At 40.8% G+C, this 24,657-nt stretch overlaps 1 protein-coding gene across 2 annotated transcripts in view; it reads left to right on the plus strand.

Moving 5' to 3' along the window:
• SLC49A4 (solute carrier family 49 member 4) overlaps positions 1-17,536 on the plus strand; it is an 89,930-nt gene extending 72,394 nt beyond the window's left edge. For both annotated transcript variants that reach the window (XM_036883491.2, XM_036883492.2), the window contains one exon: positions 6,536-17,536. In XM_036883491.2, the coding sequence (XP_036739386.1) occupies positions 6,536-6,651 (116 nt within the window). In that variant the 3' untranslated portion in view covers positions 6,652-17,536. The remainder of the gene's footprint in view (positions 1-6,535) is intronic.
• The last annotated feature ends 7,121 nt before the right edge of the window (positions 17,537-24,657 follow it).

Consider the following 24,657-nt stretch of genomic DNA (forward strand, 5'->3'; position numbering starts at 1 on the left):
TAGACTAAGAGTTCCAATGAGTTTTCTAAACAGAATCATATAACTGTTATCATATATCAGTCTTAATGCTCTTCAGTTATGTCACAGTTGAAATTAAGAGGCTCAGTGCCTTTCTTCAGCCTAGTAAAGTATGAAAGATGGCTGTGCTGCCTCTTCAGGTGATAGAAGTGATTTGCCAGCTCATACACAGACTTGCTAAGTGGTCCTTGCAGCCTAGTAGACAGTGGTTTCTCCTGTCTGCTGGAAATAGAGTTTTGTCTTCCCAATATTTAGATAGAACAATAGTAGATGCCAGATGTTATCCCCCAATAAACTTCTTGCATGTGGTCTCTAGAATACAACACATACTGATTGGTCATAAGGCAGGGGATACCCTACAGTGTCCGGTTGTGGAAAAGTGCTGCCCTCCTGACCGTTGTAATTGGCCAGTAGAATGTCACTCTCATACATCCAGCTGCAGCTTTAAGATTGTTCAACAGAATCTGGCGTGAATTAATGGGAACTGACATTAGTCAGTGCTCACTCCTCATTTTGCAGATTCAAAGTGACCAGATACAAGCAGATATGGGCACACCCTCGAGAGATTGCAGATTCTGTTATACACCACTGCAATAAAGTCAATTTTGCAAAAACGTGAGACAAATGAACTTTCGTTTCCTAATGCCTATAAAAGGTATGTTTATATTATATTCTAGTCTTTTAAGTGTGCAGTAAGTAGCATTATTTCTTTAAAAAAATGTATGTACCTTAATTAGAAAGTACATTATTGCAAAAAAAGAAAATGCTAACCATCATCTGAGCTTTCAGTGAGTCAGAATCTTTTTTGCTGGTGAAGGGTCTTGCCTCGGTGTTGTCTGCAGACTGATTAAGATGGCAGTTGTTGAAGCTTGGGTATCTGTGGCAATTTCTTAAAATAAGACAGCAATGAAGTTTTGCCACATCAGTTGAGACTTTGTTTCATGAATGATTTCTTTGAAGCATGCAATGCCATTTTACCTACAGTACAATTTCTTTCAAAATATTCAAAATAGTTTGTTGTCATTTCAACAATATTCATAGCATCTCCACCAGGAGTAGATTCCAGTCCAAGAAACCACTTTGTTTGCTCATCCATAAGAAGCAACTCCTCATCCATTCAAGTTTTATCATGAGATGCAGCAATTCAGCCACTTCTTCAGGCTCTGCTTCTAATTCTAGTTCTCTTGCTATTTCTACATCTGCAGTGACTTCCTCCACTGAAGTCGTGAACCCCTCAGAGTCACCCATGAGGGCTGGAATCAACTTCTTCCAAACTCCTGTTCATGTTGATATTTTGACTTCTTCCCATGAGTTACAAATGTTCTTAATAGATGGTGAATTCTTTCCAGAAGGTTTTTAGTTTACTATGCCCAGATCCATCACAGGAATCAAAACTACCTATAACCAGCTGTAGCTTATGAAATGTATTTCTTGTAGAGTAAGACTTGAAAGTCAAAATGACCCCTTGATCCATGCCTGCAGAATGGATGTTGTTATCTGTCATGAAAACAACATTAATTTCATTGTCCATCTCTATCAGAGCTCTTGGGGGACCAGATGCACTGTCAGTGAGCAGTCATATTTTGAAAGCAATCTTTTTTCCTGAGCAGTAGGTCTCAAGAGTAGGCTGAAAATATTCAGTAAACCATGTTGTAAACAGATGTGCTTTCATCTAGCCTTTTTGTTCCATTTATAAATAACAGGCAGAGTAGATTTAGCACAGTTCATAAGGGCACTAAGATTTTAAGAATGATAAATGAGCAGTGGCTTCAACTTCACCAGCTACATTAGCTCCTCACAAGAGAGTCAGCCTGTCCTTTGAAGCTTTGACACCAGGCATTGTCTTCTCCTCCCTAGCTTTGAAAGTCCTAGATGGTATCTTCTTCCAACAGGAGGCTGTTTGGTCCACATTGAACATCTGTTGCTCAGTGTAGCCGCCTTCATTAACTGTCCGAACTGGATCTCCTGGGGGACCTGCTGCAGCTTCTGCATCAGCACCTGCTGCCTCATCGCACACTTTTATGTTACGAGGTCGACTTCTTTCCTTAAGCCTCATGAGCCAACCTCTGCCAGCTTCCAGCTTGTCTTCTGCAGCTTCCTCACCTCTCTCAGCCTTCCTAGAATTGAAGACCTAGGGCCTTGCTCTGGGTTAGGCTTTGGCTTCAGGGAATGCTGTGGATGGTTTGATCTCCTATCCAGACCACTAAACCTTTCTCTTTATCAGCAGTAAGTCTGTTTTACTTTCTTATCATTCATGTGGTGACTGGAGTAGCACTTGTAATTTCCTTCAGTGCACTTTTCCTTTGCATTCTCTTCTTGACAGTTGGTGCATGATGCCTAGCTTTTGGCCTGTCTTAGCTTTCCTTATGCCTTCCTTACTAAGCTTAATCATTCCTAGCTTTTGATTTAAAGTGAGAGTTATGTGTCTCTTCCTTTCTCTGGACATTTAGAGGCCACTGTAGCATTATGAATTGGCCTAATTTTCAATGTTGGTATGTCTCGCAACAGGGAAGCCTGAGGAGAGGGAGAGAGATCGGGGAACAGCCAGTGGGTGGAGCAGTCAGAACATACACATTTGTCAGTTAAGTTCACTTTATGGCTGTGGTTCATGGCACCCCAAAACGATTACAACAGTAACATTAAAGATCAGTGACCACAGATCACCATAACAATAATAATGAAAAAGTTGGAAATGTTAGAATTACCAAAATGTGACACAGACATAAACTGAGCAAACACTGCTAGAAAGTGGCATTGATAGATTTTCTCGATGCAGGGTTGCCACAAACCTTCAATTTGTAAAAAAACACAGTATCTTTGGAGCACAGTAGAGGGAAGCACAATAAAACAAAGTTTGCCTGTATTAGTTATAGGTTTGAAAGGCCTGATTTTTAATCATCATGAAGATCTGTAGTTTTTTAGTTCACTTCTCAAAGAAGTACTGAATTTCTTGACTATAGTTTTTTATTTCCTTGCATTGTGCTGTCTAGTAGGTGATTAAATCACAGATAATGTTTCAGGTCTATACAGACCAGCCCCCAAATGACCAAGTTAGAATGACTTGCCTTGCAAGAAAGACTACTGGTGATATGCCTGCAGATCATGGCTATCGCCATCATTGATGGCAAATGCCACACAGGCTTCTATACCCATGTCACTGCCTTATTTAGAGCCCTGGATTTCAAGGTCCCCATGTCCTATTTTTGAATTTGTGTTGGGTACCTGGGACAATGTTCAGAAGTTTCTTAGTTTTTCTGACTGTTTTTTAAAGTCACTTTCCAATAAGCATATTTGTTTGCTTTGAGAATCTCAGCAAGTTATTTCAGACAGCACAGTCCAAAAATTTCATGTACAAAATCAGTTTGAGAATGCTGTTGTGTTCTTTATGTGCTCTGAAATGTATTCTGGTGTTCAATTTTGTAGTTGGTAACTTGTTCTGAAGTTTTTACTGTCTGGTTGGTTTTTTTGCTGTTCTGGAAGTTTTGCAGTAGGTTTTGGCTAAAAGCTTAATGGTTTTTTACCATAGTCCTTTCATTTTGACGTAACCATGAATTTGAGGCTGCAGTGTAGCTCAAGAGATTCAGGGGCCTGGCTGAGGTGGGAGGCACTGTGGTTACCAGAACTGTTCAGCAGATACGGACTAATGAGAAGTAATTTTATATGTAAGGAGCAAAATAATGCAAAGTGATATCAGATCTGTTGGGTAATAATGTGGAGCAAGGGAGGAGGGCATTACATTACACTGTGAAATCATGGTGTTAGCTGGCTTCTCTTGAGTGAGAATGGAGACAGTTTTGTTAAATCATCATGATTCTGGTTAAATCACCAAAGCAAGTGCAAGGTTGGTTCTGGAGGGTGGTATCTGGAAGCAGACAAGTGCTTGAAGGAAGTAAAAACCAAAGCATGGCAGTGCTGAAGGGAAATATGGAGTAAAACGTTTTGCTTCTGGAAGCAAAAGGTAAGAATGAGCAAAATCTTAATTAGTTCAGTCCCGGCAGAGCAGCAATATTTGGTGCAGAGCCTATTTCACTGAATAAACATAGCACCTGTCTAAACCATAAATTGACAGAATGCAGCAAAGTGCAGAGCGCACGGGCTGCTGTGCATCTAGTAAATGATAGACAACCAGCAGAAATGGAGAGGCGAACTGTTGCCTTAGAGTATGGATTTATGTTTTATCTAGTGAAAGGCAAAGGGAAGGAATGTTAGAAAACTGCACCCCCCTTTGAAGAAGAAAGGGTAAGAATTAAGAGAATTTCAATGCATCCGAACTCTACTGGCTCAATGATGTCATGCAACACTGGGCTCAGAAAGGAGGGCAGTTGACTTTGCTACTGATAAGTCAAAGTGAACTTGTGAGCAGGCCATTGCCTCCCTATCAGGCCACCTCCACAGTGGTTTCTGTGAATGGATTTCAGTGGAAAATGTAGATATTCTGGTCTCTGACCTTTTGCTCTCTGAAAAGGCAAATAATTTCAAAGAACACTTGCAGCTGGTTGAGTTGAGTGAACTTACAGAAAGGTAGATTTGACTTCATAAAGAGAAGCCCAACAGTAAAAATTAACCAACAAACTATGACACTGATGAGCAATTATGAGGCATTTTTATAGATTTCAGTGGAACCCAGAGAGAAGGAATAATTTACAACTTTGGTGGAAGAAAAAAGTCTGCTTTGGAAATATCTGACCAATTCCTAGGTTTAAGGAGCACAAGGACAAGTTGATTGTTGCTTGCTATGTGTGTGTACCTCTAGCCCCCCATAAAACACAGTTCCTAAGATTTAGAAAATGTCATTGTTGTACACCATTTTGTCAAGTACCATACTTTCTTTTAGCTGTTGCTTAAAATTAGACCTGGAAGTCAAAATGCTTACTTTCAATACAAACTTTTTGTTGTTGTCTCTATTTCACTGCTTTTTCTCTTATTTTTTTACTGCTTCCTTTTTGCCTGTTAAAATTAACATCAGAAATCCAGAATCTATATGGTTCATATAAAAACAGAAAGTGCCTCGTGTGTCATTTCAGGGAACATCAGAAAAAAAGACAAGGTTCCAGAGGTCACAGTCCTTCTGAGTGTTTAGATTACATTCAATCCCAGGAAAGTACAAAACACAGCTTTGCATGAAAATACCGTAAAAATACATATCTTTGTTACATGCTATCAAATAGCATGTCTGACTTCTAAAATGTAGAAATTGAGAGGTGGAGAGGGCTGCTTTTGTAAGCATATTACAGAAAAAAAGTATTTTTGCACCTATTCTTACCAGTTGGTTTTCTGATTTCCATTCCTGAGCATAAACTGCTCTTTTAGCCATATGAATTATGGATTAAACTAAAGCAGCAGTGTGGAAGACTTTAGGGTGATATTTGAAGATGAAGGCAGCATTAACATTCTGTAGGAACCCAAAGGGAAAGTGAATGCCTCTAGCCAAGCCCAGAGTCCGGCCAGGTCCCAGGGAACTTGCTTCCCTCATTTGTTGCCGTTTTTCATTGAAATACCTAAATGGATGTTAAGCTAGGGAAGTTATCCCCACCACCACCAACAGGAGGAACCTCTTTATGCCAAGAAGCTGCTCGCTTCTGCACCAGCATTGGGCTGGCAAGGCGGGCGGTGCAGGAGGAGCCTGAACAGCCAGCCGCTCTCGAGGACCACTGGGTCGCCTGGTGTGTACTGGCTGCAGGAGACGCGGCCTGGCCTGGCCTGTGCAAGAGTCCTGAATTCATGAGTGAGCCTTTTGGAAGAACAATGCCCTTGATACCATTAAGTCAGATAACAACAGAATTGCCTGTTAAGGTGATTCCTCTTGGTTTTCTGATAATTGGCACCATCATAGCCATTTATGCTGGTAGAGAAAAATAAGACTAGAAAGAAATAACCAAAAATATTCACAGTAGTTTCTCTGAGGGTAGAATGAAGATTAACTTTTTTATGTTTTACATTATATACATAATGTAATATACATATTACATATTACATTATATATACAATTTTTTTGTTTTATATTTTGTATATAGATGTTTTCTAACCTATTTTGCAGTGATTCCTTCTAGATGGTTTTGCTGAGAATTAGATATTTTTGTCTAAAAAGTATATATAAAAGTGTTATATCAAAATTCAGATGTTTTCTTGTCTTTCCAATCTACCAGATGTTTCAAAACAGGGACAAGAGTGATAGTAAGAGAGGCCACTTAAAAAATAATTAACAAATCAACATTTTAAGGTGATTTATTCTTTTCTTTGAAGTAATAGATTTTTTTGTCACCAGAGTCAAGGCGGATTAAATTGATTAAAAGTTATTAACAATATTGATTTAAAATATTCCGCATGAAAGCCCTGTGATAGATTACAGGTGTCACTCAGACTCCAGATTGTCACTGTTTACTGAAAGCCGCAGCTTTCTGGCCTTCCGGGGCACATGTATCCTGAGAGCTCTTGCTTGCAGAGCAGGTGGCTCCCGGCACGTGGGGTGCTGCTGGTGACACGCGGATGCTTACAGGTGCATGTTTCTGTCTTACAGAGTTGTCTTGGTTCAACTGGTGCCTTCCCGGGTCGTGCTTGCTCAGTCTCCTCCTCATCCTGTGCTTCAGGGAATCCTACGACAGACTCTATCTTGACGTGGTGGTCTCAGTTTAATAGCACAGATGGGAAGGAGTTTTAAAAGAGCCTGGAAATCGATACTGCACACTGCACATTTGCCTGGAGGGGCACATCTAACAGGGAAAAAAAGAAGAGAAACTTCTTCTGAGGTTTTTTAGATTAAGATGATCACATTAATTTAATGGCGACTAGGTAATAATTATGTGGGACTTGAAAGATAATAGAGGATTTAAAAACTCTGTAAAATGCACATATGTGCCTGATTCTGGGGTTGGACGTATGGATTTCTTATACATAAAGCACTACCGAAATAATGCCCACTATGTTTTGTGCCAGTGCTAAACTACTGATGGATCATTGTAATTATGAAAAGAAATAAAGGGTGTCATGTGAAGATAACTCCTTCCCTAAGTCATGTATCAGATTAGGAAGAAATGCCCCTACCTCCTAAAGAAGGTTAAACCCTATATCAGATTTGAATTATAAAATAGCCAAGAAGTATATTAATGATAGAAATTAACCACATGTACACTACATTTTTTCTAATAAAGCCATTTCTTATATGACTCATTTTTAATTAGGTTGGAAACCTTTGGTCATCTTTATTATGCTGATCGAGTGCTTTCTAGTGACTTCAGATCACATACTTGTGTCTCAATCTCAAATTATCCTTGTTTCTGTGAAATACAATTTCTACTAGGCTCTTTCATGGATAATTATATTAAAGGTGACTAAATGTTTAATATAGTTGCATTAAATACTGTATGAAAAATGTAATTCCATTCTGATTTAGCACTTTGTTAAGAGTGAAATGACAAATTACATAGAACATTCTGTGTCTTCAGCATATATATATATATGTGTGTGTGTGTAGGCATGGGATGTAAAGTCCAGCACCAGCTATTATTTATCAGGGTTAAATTTTATTACATGACCCTTGTTTGAAAAGAACAACTTATAATATTGAAACTTTCAAATCTGTGGAGTGATTTCTTAATTACATTCTTATATTTTAATTCAGGTTTTAAAATTCTATAGGGAGTCAATGTATTGGAGAGGGTAGTATTTTGCCAGTACCTGTTCTCTTTCTATGGATGGTAGCTTTTAAAAAAATAATGGTCACTCACTGGACAGCTCTCAGATACGTATTTCACTGTGACATAAAATATGCCGGTAGAATTACAGTATTACCACTGATCACATTTACACAGTTCCCCTCACACAGGAAAAGCAAACATTGTCCCAAAAAGTCAGCAGTAATACTTTACCTTCATTATTGTCATCTTCCTCCAACCCCCTCTCCTTTTTTCCTCAGTTGAAATTGTATCTTCATTGTCAGCTAAATATATATTTATTTGTCTTTTTCTGGACAGACGGTGTAAGCCATGTCCTCTGTTAGCCAAGGTGGTTAAGCATAGTTAAGGAGAGCTGCTCAGCACTTAATTCTGCTCACCTCTACACAGGAGCACTCACCTCGGTCTAGAGGAAGATTCTACTACTGCCAAGCCTTCTTTTAAGATCATAAATTGTGCAACTTGAAAAGTAAGAAAACCCTTGGTTTTAACATGTCTTCAGTCACTTCTAAGTCATCCCCTTTTATAACCATCCTGCTAGCCTAGCAGTGAGAACTGAAGGAACTAAGGAATTTGCTAAAAAGGAAAAGAAACCTATGAAAGCTGGGCTTTATTCCAGTTAACTCTGTCCTTCTCCTTAAGTACAATAAGAGGAAAGCAGAATTCTTGAAGATGATTGACAGTCAGCCACTACAGATATCGGATTCCATGCCCCAGGTGCTAAAATAACCACCAACTCTTCCTGTTCAAAAAGAAGACAGAAAGGAGAAGGGAGACATGAATATTTTGTTTTAGTCAGAGCTATTGTGTTTGAGGATGTTGCTATATAAAATTTTGCTGTAGTAAGACTCCTTTATTAAAATACAGAACATTTTAATTATGGTTAATTGTACTTCTAACACAAAGTAAAGAATAACTCTTTAAAAATATTACCTAAATGACTAATTAATTTAAAGACATCCCAAGTGAGGGGTGATAAAAAATTCTTGCACTGTACAAGATAACAACTACTGTTTTTAGCTTCCGTGAGATGAGCTGAGGTGAGTCCCTCTGTCAGTCACTTCAGGTAACTGTCCTCATCACAAACTGCAGCTGTTTCAAGTGATCAAAATTTCATGTACCAAATCTGATAGGAGAGAACCTAAAGGCTTTGTGGAGGGTTATCAATCATTTATTTACCTGAATATTTCAAATCATTTTTTTTTTACTTTTTGAGTCTTTTTTAATCTGTATGCATCAAAATAGACCAGCTGCTGTCTTTACACTTTCTAAGCAAACATTATAGAGTCTTAGTGAAATTTTGTAACTGAAAGAAATCTTAACCCTCCACTAATCCAAGCCCCCATTTTAGAATTTATAGAAACAATCCTAGAAAGGTAAAGGATCTTTCCGAAGGTCACAAGCCTCATTAATGAAAAAAGTAGAAATGAAACCCACACCTTCTGACCCCAAACGCAGTGTTTTTCCTACCTCACAGAATTGTAGTAGAGTTTGGACGTTTGGGGGTGTTCATGAATAGTCTTCCGTGTTCAAAAACAATGGGTCTTACGAGCAAATGGCCGTTATTGAGTGGAAAGTACAGGGAGGTGATCACTTGGCTTTAAACAGATGATTCTGTGTTCTTCATCACTATCCTGTTGGTTCTCTAACATCTTTAAGTCTCAGAAGAGATTCTAATGAATAATTCAATCCTCATAAACCAAGTCAACAGCATTACTGATTGGTAAGGCTGTGTTACAGTGTAAGTTCCCTGTGGCTTATCAGTGATTACTTCACAGTTTATGAGAAGCAGCATTTTTTAGTATGACCCATGGCATGGGTATAGGGACAACACAGTGACACACAAATGCATTTCACTGGAGGGTGGAGCAAATAAAATAGCAAGAGGGAATCAAGTACAAGTATAATTTTATATATCTAAGCATATATGGCCTAAGAGCCACATTTTATCCTAGCTCATATATTCATGCTTAGTTATTGAGAATGTTTACAGCTTGTGTTTATGAAGCCCTTCTAATGAGGGACTCACACAGAGAGATTTTAAATTGAATAAATTATATTCCCATCTACTTATCTTTTAATTAGTGTCTTTTACTATTATTTTTACTAAAACCTAGGCATTCATCTTGCTGTTTGCATAAGTACAACCTGCATTTTAAACTCAGATCAAATGCATAGTAACCTTGCTTCAATGTTAAAAAATTTTATCAGACCGATTTTATAAATATGGGAAAAGTAGAATTCCACTTTAATTTGGAATTACATAGACAGGGACAATATAAAGTTTGTTTCTGTGCTATCAAACAGTTTGCTAGTCTGTTAGAAAATATCAGCAACTTTCAGGGGGAAAAGTGTTGGACCCCCCTAAACAAACTTGACAGGGAGATATTGGGGTGTTCTTTTAATGGCTTCCATTGGGTATTTTGTGCTCAGTAGAGGTGAGTCATCTGCTCAGTAAGCAGACATCTTGGTATCCTGAGAATTCACTTCCTTCCAGGTGTCATCCCAGCTCACTTGGAATCTCAAATTCAGGAATGACTTCTAGGAATTAACACCAAGGTCCTTAAGAGACCGTGGGCATGTCACCTCTGGTAATAGCAGAGACTGGGGGCAGAGAGGACAGGCAAGGACACGGCCCCAACTCTCTCCTCTGAGCTGTGCTTCTTATAAACAATTAAGTTTGTTGGTTGTGACTGAAACTATTGGTGTCTTGTTCATTTTACAGTTTTCTGAGGCTTTCGTCCTCATTGCCTGGGACCTCAGCTTTCTGTACCCTTGGATCAGTCATTCAGCTCCATTCCTGAGACTCTCCTGTATCTCCATTTCCTTAAGTTGACTTTTCCCCCAACCCCGCCTGGCTCCTCTGGTCTGCAACGGAGGCTTCTGCCATCCTGACCAGAATGGCAAGAATGACTTGAAGACACTTTTAATTTACTTTAATATTAGAAAGTAATAGTTCTACTTACTAGAACTTAGTTTATACTTCCTCTAACTCAGATTGACTTTCTTCCCATTTACTCAGTAGGATCATAGACTCAAAGGGATGATGTAATCCAACCACCTCATTTTACAAATTAACAGAACTTTTAGGTTAAGTGCTACATCTAGGCTTTAGCAGGCTACCTGACTCTTAGACCAGCACTGTTTCTGTAAGTGATCAATATGTTAACTAGAAGTACATTTTATGTAAATTTTAAGGAAATTTTCTCACTTCTTTTAAATTTTTGAAAATTAAACAAGAAGCACCTCAGTGTGTACCCATTCTAAACTACCCAGTACAGAAATAGAAAGTGAAGTCAGCCTCCATACAAATGTGCTGGCCCCTCCATTCTCCTTTCCTTACTACAAATCCTTTAAGAAATTCTGTGCATTTACATATGTATGTATAAAAACATGTAGAGAGTTTTAAAATCAAATCATTAGGGAACTCTTATACCACGTTGGCATTAACTTTTTGGGCAGAAGCAGGGATTTCTGAGATAATTCTCTCCTATATGAGTCTATATCAAATGTAGCAGCAGTTAATAGAGACATTTCACAGACCTGGTTGTGTTCCATCAAGCTCTATTACATCCTAAAGTTTAAAGGTGAATTCCAATATGCAATATCCTGTTTTTCTTACTGGAAATATAATTTTCTGTTTCTATGCCACCAACTAAGATCCATACACTGTGAGAAGAAAGTGAATGACCCACCTCCAAAATCCAAATCTATTTCCTTGACAGAGGCTTCCTTGGCTCTGTGTCTCAGCAGAGGCGTACCGTACTGTAGAAAGCAGAAAGTCAAGGGAATAAGCTTTATAATAGCTGATGAAGATTCTGGCAGTCCTTACTATTTTCCCAGTCACCTTCCTTAGCTCTCCTAATTTTCAAGCTACCAGTAAAACCTATGAACTGTAGTAGGGTAAGAACATAGCTTCCTTTGGCCACTCCTTCACTTCCTGCCCTCCTTCCCATCCAGCTTCTCCTTTCTGGTTGTGTCTTCTTACTTATTTCTGACAATGCTTGGAAGCAAGTTATGTGAAACCCAGATATTCTGAGTCTCCAACATTAGAGAGGAGAGGTGGCCAGTTTCTGCATGAACTAGGCAAAAGACCTAGGAACCCCACATATGGCTCTTGTCCTGGGCCTAGTGTCTTCAGCTGTCTGACCTTGAGCGAATCACTTCATTTCTCATTTAACCAAGTTTCTCAAATGGGAGAGTGAGCAAAGATGTGCCTTAAGGTTCTAAGTTCAGAAATTCAGGTCCCTTCACTTAAATATTAGAAAATGAGGGAAGTACATGCAGTCTATAAAGCTCTAGATGTTCCTGGCACCTTCGTGTTTCCTTTGTACAGTAGCCATCCTGTGAGTCGCCATATATGAACACATAGGCTATTCCCCTGTGCACATATTCAACAAGAAGAAATGGCTTTTTCATTGTCTGTGATAGGAAATAAGTACAGGTGCTGTTTATTTCTCTGAAGGACATTTGTATGAAATGCCGGGTTTATCAAATTTATCAAATGCAATAAGACATCTGCCATCTGATGTTGAGATAGGATTCTGGGAGCCAGGTCAGAGTTCTGCATTTGCTCACTGGATTCAGGCCAAAGCAGGAGCCCATCCTTTGGTTTGATTGATTCATCATGAGGCAGCCATGGGTTTGCACATGGAGAAATCAGACTGTCAGATCAGATGGTAAAGTTGATTCTCAAACTTCTATTTCTAGGGTTATGGCACCAAAGAATTGGAAGTTGCTTTGCAAAAATGTCATCTCTGTACAGCCTAATTCTGCCATTAGAGCTGTGGAGATATTTTACAGTGAGAGCAGAGGTTCAGAATGTCATGGTCTGGTCTGTCCACAGGTGTTAGCTTCATGGAGACTCTGACGCAGGCCCAAAGCTGGCAGAGAGACAGATGATGCAAAAGAAGGTGAGCTTGGGGGTCAGGGGGCCTGGGCGTCTGTCTGCCTCCAGTGCAGCTGCCGAGTGCCCTTGGGGCCTGGGCATGCCACCTGTTACCTCTGGACTTCAGGTTCTTCACCTCTGAAATAGGAGGGTCAGCGGAGATGTCCCTTTTTGCTGAAAAGTTTTATAGTTGTCTGATATACACTATTGGCCTCACACCACAGAAAGTTGAAAACGTGAGTGTGTAATACCTTTCTGCTGGCATCTCCAGTTATACATCATCATTCTGAGCAAATGAGGACCTTGCCCAAGGCTGTTAGTTAGGTGTTACTGTTACAGGTGCTAGGCAGTCATGGAGACTCAGGCTATTGAAATATCTGCTTATTCCTTCATTTATCTTTTTATTCATTCTGTATAAAGAGTACAAATACATGTGCAGTTTGCGCCTGTGAAAGAATCAAAAATGTTTCTACCCTTCAGGATCATTTAGACAGATTTTTAAGAATAAATAACTCTCCTGAACTAACAAAAAGGAACAATGATGGTTTCCCAGCCAGTTAATCATGTATAGCAAGAACCCAAAGATTTTTCTCATGCCATCATTAACCAAAACTGATTTCAAAGAAAAGATAATCTTTTCCACCGGAATTTCCACCATAGACAGAACCTGTATCTGTCTGAGAGCATAGAGTCAGTTGTGGCACAACGAACCCCAAAGCTTACCATCATTCCATGGCTGGGGAATAGTGTGGCTTTGGGAAGTTGCATGGCTTTGGGAAGTTGCATGGCTTTGGGAAGTTGGGGAGATTATTGGCACCTCCAGCTTCCTCTGAAGACAACTTAACAAATGCTTACACACTAAGATACACAGATTTGTAAGGCCTTAAGGCTCTTAAGGAGAATGACTTGAATAATTTTAACAAAGACTAAACACCAAAAGGAATTATTTCTAATGGTCAAACTTGTGATACCAGCCAGAGAAAAAAGGGCTCCTTTTGGGGCTAGAGACTGTGGAAGACCTTCAGGTCCTTCCACCTGTGTGTGCCACGCAAAAGCCATGCTGGATGCATGGCTAGTGAGGGCCCAGCCTCCTAAACCTTTGTGGAAACTCCAAAATGCTCTAAAGGTCAGGTTTTCTGCAGATGATTTTATTTGCTACAGATGTCCCCAGTTCCAAATTTACTTCCCTCCCCACTATAAATGTATCATTTTGGAAGCTTATGAAAATTAAGTCCTAGGAAAATTCTGCCTCCATCCCACTAAATAGCATCCACAAGTCCAAAGCAAAATCACTTCCTTGACCTACACACATAACTACCTATTCCTTTTTTTTAAATTTATTATTGATATACATATTATTGATATACAATCTTATGAAGGTTTCACATGCCAACACTGTGGTTTCAACATTCACCCATATTACATCCTCACCCCCCACTTTGCAGTCACTGTCTATCAGCATCTTTTTAAGTCTGTGACTCAAAAAGTGTGTGGAAGAAGTCATGGGAGAGGAGTGACCCCCCTCACCACACAGGCAGAACAGGGCTTGCCCACGGAATCCAGGCAGAAGGGACGGTATGTGCTGGGTGGTCTCTTTCCTCATAATACCCCCCTGAACTCCCTCTCACATTGCATTGCTCTCCCTGACCAGCAAGGTGCGGCCAAGAAATCCATTTCAGTAAGTGACGTAAATGTCCTCAGTGGAGCCGTGCCTCTACCTCACTGTCCTTTTGGCTTGTACCCCAGGATCCTTGCTCTGTTCCCAAAGAAATAAAGTTACCCTCATCCTTCTCAGGGGAAAAAAGGTCAATTGGTATCTTAGCCCTAACATTTCACCCTCTTTTATCTCAGAGAAGTCCCTTTATAATTGTTCTTTTAAACTCAAGCTTAAATAGACCCCGAGACACGCAACTCCATGCTACATTCTGTTGCCTGTAGTTGTCCTTCCATCTAATTGGGGAAAGCTTAACTCTAATGAAGCAGCTACTGGTTCCTTTGCCTGTTCACTCTCAGTATTCCTTTACCAATATATTCTTTGTTATCTAGGTCCTGAAATATACTTTATGGTTTTTTTTTACTTTAATTTTTATCTTACAGAATTGCTTCTCTTACCTTTTAGCAGACTGCGATCTTTTTTCCTTTTGAGTACTTGATAATACGATTTGAACATAATGGAACATTGTAAAATAAAGGCAGGCAGGGATTTCATCATAGCCAATACTAAATGCTAGGAGTGGCAGATGAAATTAAGGAACAAATAAAGAACGAACTGGGATGGAAGAAGCTGAATTTCATAATCAACCAGTATCTCTTGGGCTTCTAGCCGCATGCTGAGCACTGGACTAGGCACGGAGGATGCAGAAACAAATAAGACAGCATCCTAGCCTTCAGGCTCATATTCTGATAAGTCCGTTCATAAGAACTGTAATTCAAAGCTAGCCACACCCCCAAAGGCTATTGGAAGCTTTGTAACTTATTTCTACAACTATCTATGGTTTCTTACTCTATTTGGAAAGCAATCAGTTCTAAATTCTGTTTTCTTGGGCTGTTGAAAATCCATTCTTGTCCCTATTTGATGTATAGTTATATGTAACCTTCACAGAATAGAAATGTCCCCAGAGTCTTTGAAGGGAAAGGCAAAGAAATCTGTTTTGATGGCTTGAAAAGAAATGGAAAGGTTTTAGGGAAACCTAACAAGCTCAAAGACTTCAGATCTGCTAGTGTTGATTCAGACATGAGATTTGGCAGAGAGAAAAGCTTTCAAGCAAGGGAGAGATGGAGCCATATAAGAAGGCCCAGGAGACCACCGTGAGAGAGTTAGTGAGACATTAGCCAGGCCTGTAGGCATTCGTTAATATGTTTGCTGAGCAAAAGAAGCTTAGAGGCAGGGAATTGCGGTGGAAGCAGATTCTGGAAAACAAACCCCAAACTGGCTCATTCTCCCAAAGTGATCTGGCCCGGGCTCCTGCCTCCAAGCACATCCTGCGTGCAGTGTGTCTGGCCAACTGCTTTCTCAGCTCTCGAGGGATGGAGATTCTACAAGCTCCATGTCATCTGTTCCAGAGCCACTTCCTTTTGCACTTAGAAGTTCTTGCTTTCAAAGAATGGAGGCAGGAGAGAGGTGGTCAGGAAATAGAGTGGCAGAGGGGTGACAAGTAGAGCAAACCAGGGCAGAGGACCCCAGATGAAGAGGTCTTGTAGTGGAGCTGGAGGTGGGGGAAGTGTCCCGATCCCACGGCTTCACATTGCCCAGCATGTGGGAAGGCTGGGAGGTGGAGCCAGCCGTCTGGGAGCATCGCCCGCACAGATGCCCTGTCTGGCAGAGTGGAGGTTCTTCTTCGGCTCTGAGAAAGGGAATGTAGCTATCCACCGCCCCCCAAGAGAAACTCTGTGTTTTATTCAAGTTTATAATTTTTACAACCTACCCCTCTTCCATCCTGCAAAGGACTGTTCCGTGATTGAAAGCATGCCTTCAAAACCCTATTGTGTCTCCTGCAGTCTGACAGAGTCGTGACTTTTCATACCAATTCTTGGAGGCAAAGAAATCTTGGGTAGTCCAAGCGGACAGAGGTCCAAGTTACCATCCTTACTCCATTCAGACTTTTCCATCTGCTTCTGTCCTCTCAGTTGCCCTCTTAGAAGCAAGCCAGAAAACCTGTCCAACCAAACTCACTATCTGAAAGCCCAAGCACTTTATTTTCCTTTTGCTTCTCAAGCCACAGAGTAATTAGTATAATTTTACACCATTTATAGTTCTTTGGCTTTCGTGGCTCCGTACCACATGACAGAGCAGGAAGGCAGGCAGGGGCAGGGGCAGCAGGTAGAAGGAAGCAGAGGGAGGATGGTTGCAGAACAGAGCAGAGGCTGGAGCAGGGCAGGAGCCTTCAGGGGTCCCACAGCCGTCACAGTCCACACTGGCTGGCCTATCATGCAAATAGGCTTCCCCCAACCTCACCCGTGTTCCCCAAGTTTTCCAGTAGTGGCCCTCCTCTCAGCCTTGGCCTCCCTCTTGGCCTGGAGTCTCATGTCAGTTCATGCCCTTCCGTTTCCTCCTCCCAGTTGCAGGCTGCACTGAAACCTCTGACTCGTTTTCAGCCTAAGGAAGAACAAATTCCTTTCCTCTTGGGATCTGGGACCACCCTGGGCATGGGTTTTGGCTAGAACTGCTACAGTTGAATGACTGCCAGAGTGAAATAGTACTCTCGTGGGCTGCAGTGGACTGCCTGTCGCTAGGGCTCTACGTAAGAGAATGGGTCAGGACTGTCCCAGAGGACTGAGGATAGACCAGATGATCTCTTGTGATGCCTCCCAGTTCCAGCACCCAATTTTAAAACAGCAACACTAAGATCCAGGCGATACACAGGCTCCATGACAGCAGGTACCCCTCCTCCCGTGTGTCTGGGCAAACTTTCTCCACTGGGCACAAGACACGGTGCAAATCTGAACGGGTGCAGGGAGGGCTTAGAATCTAACCACACTGAGACTTGATCCTGGGGGGGAGGGGTGCGTATCTGCTGGCTCAGCTCTGCGATCTGGTGAGTCTGGTCTATGCAACTGTCAAAGCATGAGTGTGTGTGATGAATTTTCCCTCTGAAGCTCATCACAACTTATGAAGTGTTCTGTGCATTTTTAAATGATTCTTACCATGTAAAGATTGTATTACATTTTAATAATAAATTTTTTTGCATTTTACTTTTGTAATATTTGGGGTTTTATAGATTTTTATTTTATGGCCAAGTATACTTTTGTAAGGAAATGTTGAAGTCTTCAGTATTTTTATTCTTTTAAGACTCTAGTTAATGTCAACTGTAAGCACTGATAAATATTATTCATATGTAATTTCCCATCGGGTCTTTTTAAGAAACTGTGTTTTGGCATAGCATTTTACTTTAAAAACTGCTTCATTTTACACATTGTGAATACTGAAGATTCTGAAAAATAAAGATGCATTTTAAATCTCTGTGCTGTTACATTGTAAAAATGGTAATGTGCATGGCTTTGCCAAAGTGGTAATTAAATGTTTAATGGTTTAGAACTCCTAGTTCAGAATGGGGGTTCTAGTCATTACTCACAGTGCTGGAGCTTCCATATAAGCCTCCACTTCTCTGGGGAATGCACCCTAGAATGGCCATCTCCTGTTCAGTCAGGAAATATGGTTATGTTGACATTATAGTTACTGTGCTGTGGTTTGGCAATAAATGTGTATTGAAGGCACTTGTGATAACGTGGTCCGCATTTTGTTTTTAATCAAACTCCAAATGGCAGTAGAAGCAGAGCCAAAGCTCCTCAAGCATTTGGGCAGCGAAATGTGGTGGGAAAATCTGGGAAAATCGTGAGCTTGGGAGCTGGCCCTGTGATTTAGGAATTCCTTTATTTCTTTGGGAGATCTTGTTTTCTCATCCATTAAAAAAGCATCATTAAGATAAAGGAGGGGGATAATTTTATTTACCTCACGTCGGTTTTGTGATGAACTGAAAGCACCTGGCACATGTTGGCTGCCTAAGAGTTACTTGCCTTCTTTCTTTTCTTTCCTTTTGTGTCCCTCCCAAAGTCCTCATTTTTATTTTATTTTTTTAGATATTCAAGTTGTAATGTACAGACCTTCTATTACAATAGTTATTAAATCTTTACATATTTAATACTGCTTCTAACATATCACAGAAGTTAATTCCTAAAAGCATTTATCACAGCTGGATTGAAAGAGTATGTGGGAAATGTGGCGATGTTTATGAAGTATATGGCAATGTTGTCTACATAGGTGTACCACATTGTAAGTGTACGGGAGAGCCAGAGCAATTTGCTGTTGTGGAGTTTGGAGCAGAAGAACAAGCAGCAAGAGCTACTGAGGTAGGTCCAGATCTTCACTAAGAAATGGAAGCACTTCCTTGTTTAGCTTCAAAGACAGCATAGCCACAGTTAAAGCGCCGGAACCCGGCCTTGAAAACACTTGGAACCATGAATGTCTTTTAACCTTTTGGAGGAAAGTTTTTCTTAACCTTCCTGGATTAGTTTCCAAACTGTCCGATTTTCCTCTTGAAGGTTCCAAAGGCTTCATTTTTTTCCCCCCAAAGGCTTCATTTTTAAAAATAGGGAAGTATAATGCTTTCTTTGCTTCTTGATGTAAATGATTTAGTATAGAACAGTTCATAACTGTGTTTTTGTTTTATATCCTTAACATATAATGAACATTTATTTACCCATGACAAGGGAAACATAATTTAAAGTATTTAATTTTATTGTTGGACATTAAGGCCATTTCCGCGGAGATGTATTCTGGGGAATGCATTGTAGTATATTTATCCTCATCCTAGTTTCTGATTATTTTCTTAGGAAAGTGTAGCTCTGGGAGTAAGGGGGTTCCCCTCCCGGAACAAATCCCCCTGTGAATCCAGTGAAGCTGAAGTAAGGCAAGGGGAAGGAGCTTGGGAGAATCCGTTTTGAACACTGCTTGGGCCGACTCACAAGCCAAGCCCAGCTCCATCCGTTCCGGCTGCGGCAGCAAACACTCCTCTTCCCCGCCTGCCCCTTCAGGCCCAAGCTCCATGGGCTGGCCTGGTGACTGGCACCAGACCAATTAGGTAGCAGGAACGGAGGGAGGCAAATAGCTGTTTTCTCACCAACCCTTTCCCCGGGGGATACCGGAGGCCCCAAAACATCCATTGTATGTAAATGCCCTAAGGCTAGGCAGGATATTCTGGAAATTCTGCCATTTACACCACAAAAAGCTACCTACAAGGAAAATGACTTGGTTCAGGTATGAAGACTTTTAGCTCCTGACAAGCATTACTATATTAATTTAATTATTTATCCAGCCTAAAATGGAAAAAACTTTCTTCTCTACACTCAGTATACTCACTTCTGATGCCGTATGTGTGAGTTTTTCCATGCCAACCAATTGTCCAGTTCTCAGCAGACACCAGCAAAGTAACTCAGCCCGGATGCTAACTGCCTGGAGTTAGGGTAGACCCCACAGGTTAAGGGCTCTGCCCCAGGACTGCCCACCTCAGACACCAATCACAAGTCCAAGTTGTCACCTGTGCTCCTGACCAATGAAAGGCTATAAATTGGGGGCTCCCATGACTCCCTCCTCAGGTTTGATAATATGCTAGAATGGCTCACAGAATTCAGGAAAACAGTTTATGTACCAGATTACTAGTTTCTTATAAAAGGGTACAACTCAGGCCCAGCCAGACTGAAGAGATGCATAAGGCAAGGTATGGGGAGCACCACCCTTCAGCACTTTCACACGTTCCCCATCCCAGGAGCTCCCAGAAGCTCAGCTGCACAGTTTAGGAGTGTTTATGGAGGCTTCATTACGTAGGTATGACTGATTAACTCATTAGCCATTAGTGATTGACTCAACCTCCCTTCATGACAGAGGAGGAATTCCTCTGTCCTGCCTGGGTTGCAGGGCGGGGCTGAAGTTAGGACCCTCTGATCTGTTGGTCAGTCCCTTGGCAACCAGTCCCCATAGGAGCATACCCAGGAGTCCCCGGCTACCAGGCAGACACCCAGCATTGCAGACATTCCAAGGGCTCTAAGAGTTGTCTGACAGGAAGCGGAGGAGAGACCAAATGTGTATTTCTTAATGAGTCACAAGCCCTAAGAGGGTCCACCAGGAAATGAGTTCATTTCGGGGAGTCTCCTCTAGTAGGAAAGGTGACAGGAGAGTAGGTCACAACTGGCCAGTCCCTCCCCTTCTGGCTCTTTCCTTCACTTCCCATAAATCACACACCCTTGGCATGAATGGGCTCTGACTGCTTTAGTTCTTTCTTACATTAAAACATGGGACCTGATGATCTTTAAGGTCCTGCTCAATTCTGAATTCTGGCTGGTAAGAAGCATAAAGGAGACAATATAGGATAGAAGGAAAGAAGGAAATTCTCAAGTTTGGATGAATGGAGATGGGAAAGCCCTATATGGGAGACAGGTCTTTCACTAGTGGTGTCCTACAGAGGTGTTTCATGCATAATTTCCTGGACTGGTATCACCTGTTAGCCAAAGGAAGCTAGCTCATATTTTGGAATTTTGTCAATGAAGCAATTTTTATGAAGCTCAAGGCCACATTTTCCATATATACTTTGACATACCAGTGACTCAGGTTGCAGAAACAAACCACAGCCCCTCAAGCTTGCTCAGTAACAATGACAATAATTTGGGGTGCTTGCTATGTGCTTGATACTATTCTAAGCACTTTTCAGGTTTCAGCCTTCACAGCAAACCCAGAGTAAGTTCTATTATTAGATCCATTTTTGCATAAGAGAACAAATTGCCCAAGGACACACACACACACACACACAGCACACACACACACACACACACACACACACACACACAGGAAGGACTTTTCCCAAGAGCAGTGTATTTGTATTGCTGGACTTTGTGTGAGGCTCTGTTCTAGCATCAACTTATTTTACACCGGAGTCCTTTGAGATAGGTGTCACTACTCCCACATCATAATCGCACAGCTGATAAACAGTGGGTCTAGAACTCAAAAGTCCAGGGTCATCCCCTCTGGGTCAGGGACCTTCAGATCAAGGCACATGAGTGCAAGAGATTTCATAGCATGAGAGATTTAAGGAGGCCAAACACTGCCTGTCCTGAACCCCATCCAAGACAGTTCCTGTGGACATGAGGTCAGTGCTGGGTTCTGCTTCCCCACTTGCCCTTTCATTCTCATCCTTCTCCCACTTTACAAATGAAAGGTTTCTCTCTCACACTTAGCAATGCTACTATGGAGGTCCTGGGATGGAAGAACCTCCAGCTGCCAAAAAAAGGGCAGGAGGAGAACAGATACAAAAACGTGTGTCCACAGGCCTCACAAGTGACCACAACCCAGGGTAGGGCTTCACATCCATCCCTTTCTTGCACATAGTTCTGTTACAGACAACATGGCACTATACGTGGGGTTTTTTTTTATTTTTGCTATCATTAATCTACAATTACATGAAGAACGCTATGATTACCAGGCTCCCCCCCTCACCAAGTCCCCCACACACACCCCACTACAATCACTGTCCATCAGCATAGCAAGATGCTGTATAATCACCACCTGTCTTCTCTGTATTGTACAGCCCTCCCTGTACCCCCCCACAACACTATATATGCTAATTGTAATGCCCCCTTTCTTTTTCCCCTCCCTTATCCCTCTCTTCCCACCCATCCTCCACAGTCTCTTTCCCTTTGGTAACTGTTAGTCCATACTTGGGTTCTGTGATTCTGCTGCTGTTTTGTTCCTTCAGTTTTTCTTTGTTCTTATACTCTACATATGAGTGAAATCATTTGGTATTTGTCTTTCTCTGCCTGGCTTATTTCACTGAGCATAATACCCTCTAGCTCCATCCATGTTGTTGCAAATGGTAGGATCTGTTTTTTTCTTATGGCTGAGTAATATTCCATTGTGTATATGTACCACATCTTCTTTATCCATTCATCTACTGATGGACGCTTAGGTTGCTTCCATTTCTTGGCTATTGTAAATAGTGCTGCGATAAACATAAGGGTGCATCTGTCTTTCTCAAACTGGGCTGCTGCATTCTTAGGGTAAATTCCTAGAAGTGGAATTCCTGGGTCAAATGGTATTTCTATTTTGAGCATTTTGAGGAACCTCCATACTGCTTTCCACAATGGTTGAACTAATTTACATTCCCACCAGCAGTGTAGGAGGGTTCCCCTTTCTCCACAACCTCACCAACATTTGTTGTTGTTTGTCTTTTGGATGGTAGCCATCCTTACTGGTGTGAGGTGATATCTCATTGTAGTTTTAATTTGCATTTCTCTGATGACAAGCGATGTGGAGCATCTTCTCATGTGTCTGTTGGCCATCTGAATTTCTTCTTTAGAGAACTGTCTATTCAGCTCCTCTGCCCATTTTTTAATTGGATTATTTGCTTTTTGTTTGTTGAGGTGTGTGAGCTCTTTATATATTTTGGATGTCAACCCTTTATCGGATCTGTCATTTATGAATATATTCTCCCATACTGTAGGATACCTTTTTGTTCTATTCATGGTGTCCTTTGCTGTACAGAAGCTTTTCAGCTTGATATAGTCCCATTTGTTCATTTTTGCTTTTGTTTCCCTTCCCCGGGGAGATATGTTCAAGAAGAGGTCACTCATGTTTATGTCTAAGAGATTTTTGCCTATGTTTTTTTCTAAGAGTTTTATGGTTTCATGATATGTGGGGGTTTTGACTCAGGTTGAGACACTCAGAATTCAGATGTATTCTCAAGTAGCAGAGCAGGAAGAATGAGAACGGTCATTTAACAACCTCACCTTCTCCATTCCCCAATTATTGTCAAAGATTGCCCAACTCCCAAGGGAGACAGACCTCCAGGAAAGCAAAACAAGAAGAACATCCGAAAGACATCAGAGAGTCAAATGTGGCAGGACCTTATTTCTCCCACGTGACACACGCATGTCAAGGTCACATACCTTATCTAACTGTATCTGTCTTCAAATATTAAGATTGGAATAAAGCATGCTGCTTCTGAAGCTCATCCTCTCTGCTGTTTTCCATTCTGAGTTTTGAGGAAGAACCTGAGAATGCTCTCCTTCAGCCTGGCCTCCTCTGGGTCCCAGGGGCACTGGGAGTTCCCTACTGACTTCAGACAGAGGAATAGTACACCTTCAAGTAAGAGAAACATTGTATAGAGCTAGATAGTGTTTTGTATTTTTTGGACATTTATTCACACTTCTTAAATAGCTTTATTGAGGCTAATTAACACGCAGTGTACAAGTTTTGACACATGTATATACCCATGAGTCCATCATCAAAATTGGTGAGCATACCTATCACTCCCTTTAATCTCCCTCCCTCCCTCCACCCCTGCCGTCACCATTCCCCATGCCAAGACAGTCACTCTTCTGCCTTCTGCCATTTTTGTTAGTTTTCATTTTGTAGAATTGTGTGTAAGTGGAATAATACAGTATGTACTCCTTGTGATCGTCTGGCTTCTTTCTCTCAGCAGAGTTACTTTGATGTCGCTGCATGTATCAGTAGTTCGTTCCTTTTAATTGCTCAGTACCTCCACTGTATGGCTCTACTACCACATGTTTATCCATTCACTTGGTGATGGATATTTGGGCTGTATCCAGTTTGAGGCCCTTACAAATAAAACTGTTATGAACATTTGTGTGTAAATCTTTGTATGGACATATATTTTCTTTTCTCTTGGGTAAATAGCTGTGTGTGGAGTGGCTGGATCATATAGTAAGTGTATGCTTAACTATTTAAGAAGATGCCAAATTGTTTTTCAAAGTGGTTGTTCCATTTTACATTCTCACCAACAGTGTAGAATTCCAGGTGTTCCACAGCTCACCAAGCTTGGTATGATCAGCCTTTCTAATTTTAGCCATTGTAATAGTGTGTTGTGATATTTCATTGTGGCTTTAATTTGCATTTTTCTAATGCAAACGAATGCAACAACTAATGATGTTGATTATCTTTCCACATGTGTTTGCCACCCATAAATCTTCTTTAGTGAAGGGTCTCTTCAGACATTTTGGTACATTTGTTACTAGGTTATTTGCTTATTTACTATTGAATTTTGCTTATTCTTTATGTATTCTGAATTTGCCAATATTTTCTCCTAACCTGTAGTTTATTTTTAATTCTTTTAACAATGCCTTTCAAAGAGAAGTTCTTAATTTTAAAGAAGTACAATTTATCAATATTTTCTTTTATAGATTGTGTTTGAGTCATATCAACTCCTTACCTGACCCAAGCTCATACAGATTTTCCCCTTTTTTTCTTCTAAAAGTTTGATCGTTTGTATTAAATATTATCAAAAGATTACCAAACATTTTATAAATCCATATTCCTCTCTAACTTGGGTACAGGTCTTGTTGTCATTGCCAACTTCATCTCTGTTATTTCTAATTCTTCTCTATCATTTTAAATCCCTACCATTGATTTCAACGTCCACAACCTCCCAGCAACTCCGCACATTTTCCACATTCTCTTCTGTAAATAGCGCACTTGACAACAAGCATTAAAACATGTTTTGCCAGTCCCAAGACCCTCACTCTTTCTCTACTGTTAATCTTTCTCATTTTGTAATAAGGAACATTTATTCGAATCAG

The sequence above is a fragment of the Manis pentadactyla genome, chromosome 1 (genome assembly GCF_030020395.1).
Source record: "Manis pentadactyla isolate mManPen7 chromosome 1, mManPen7.hap1, whole genome shotgun sequence".
In the NCBI taxonomy this organism is placed as follows: domain Eukaryota; kingdom Metazoa; phylum Chordata; class Mammalia; order Pholidota; family Manidae; genus Manis; species Manis pentadactyla.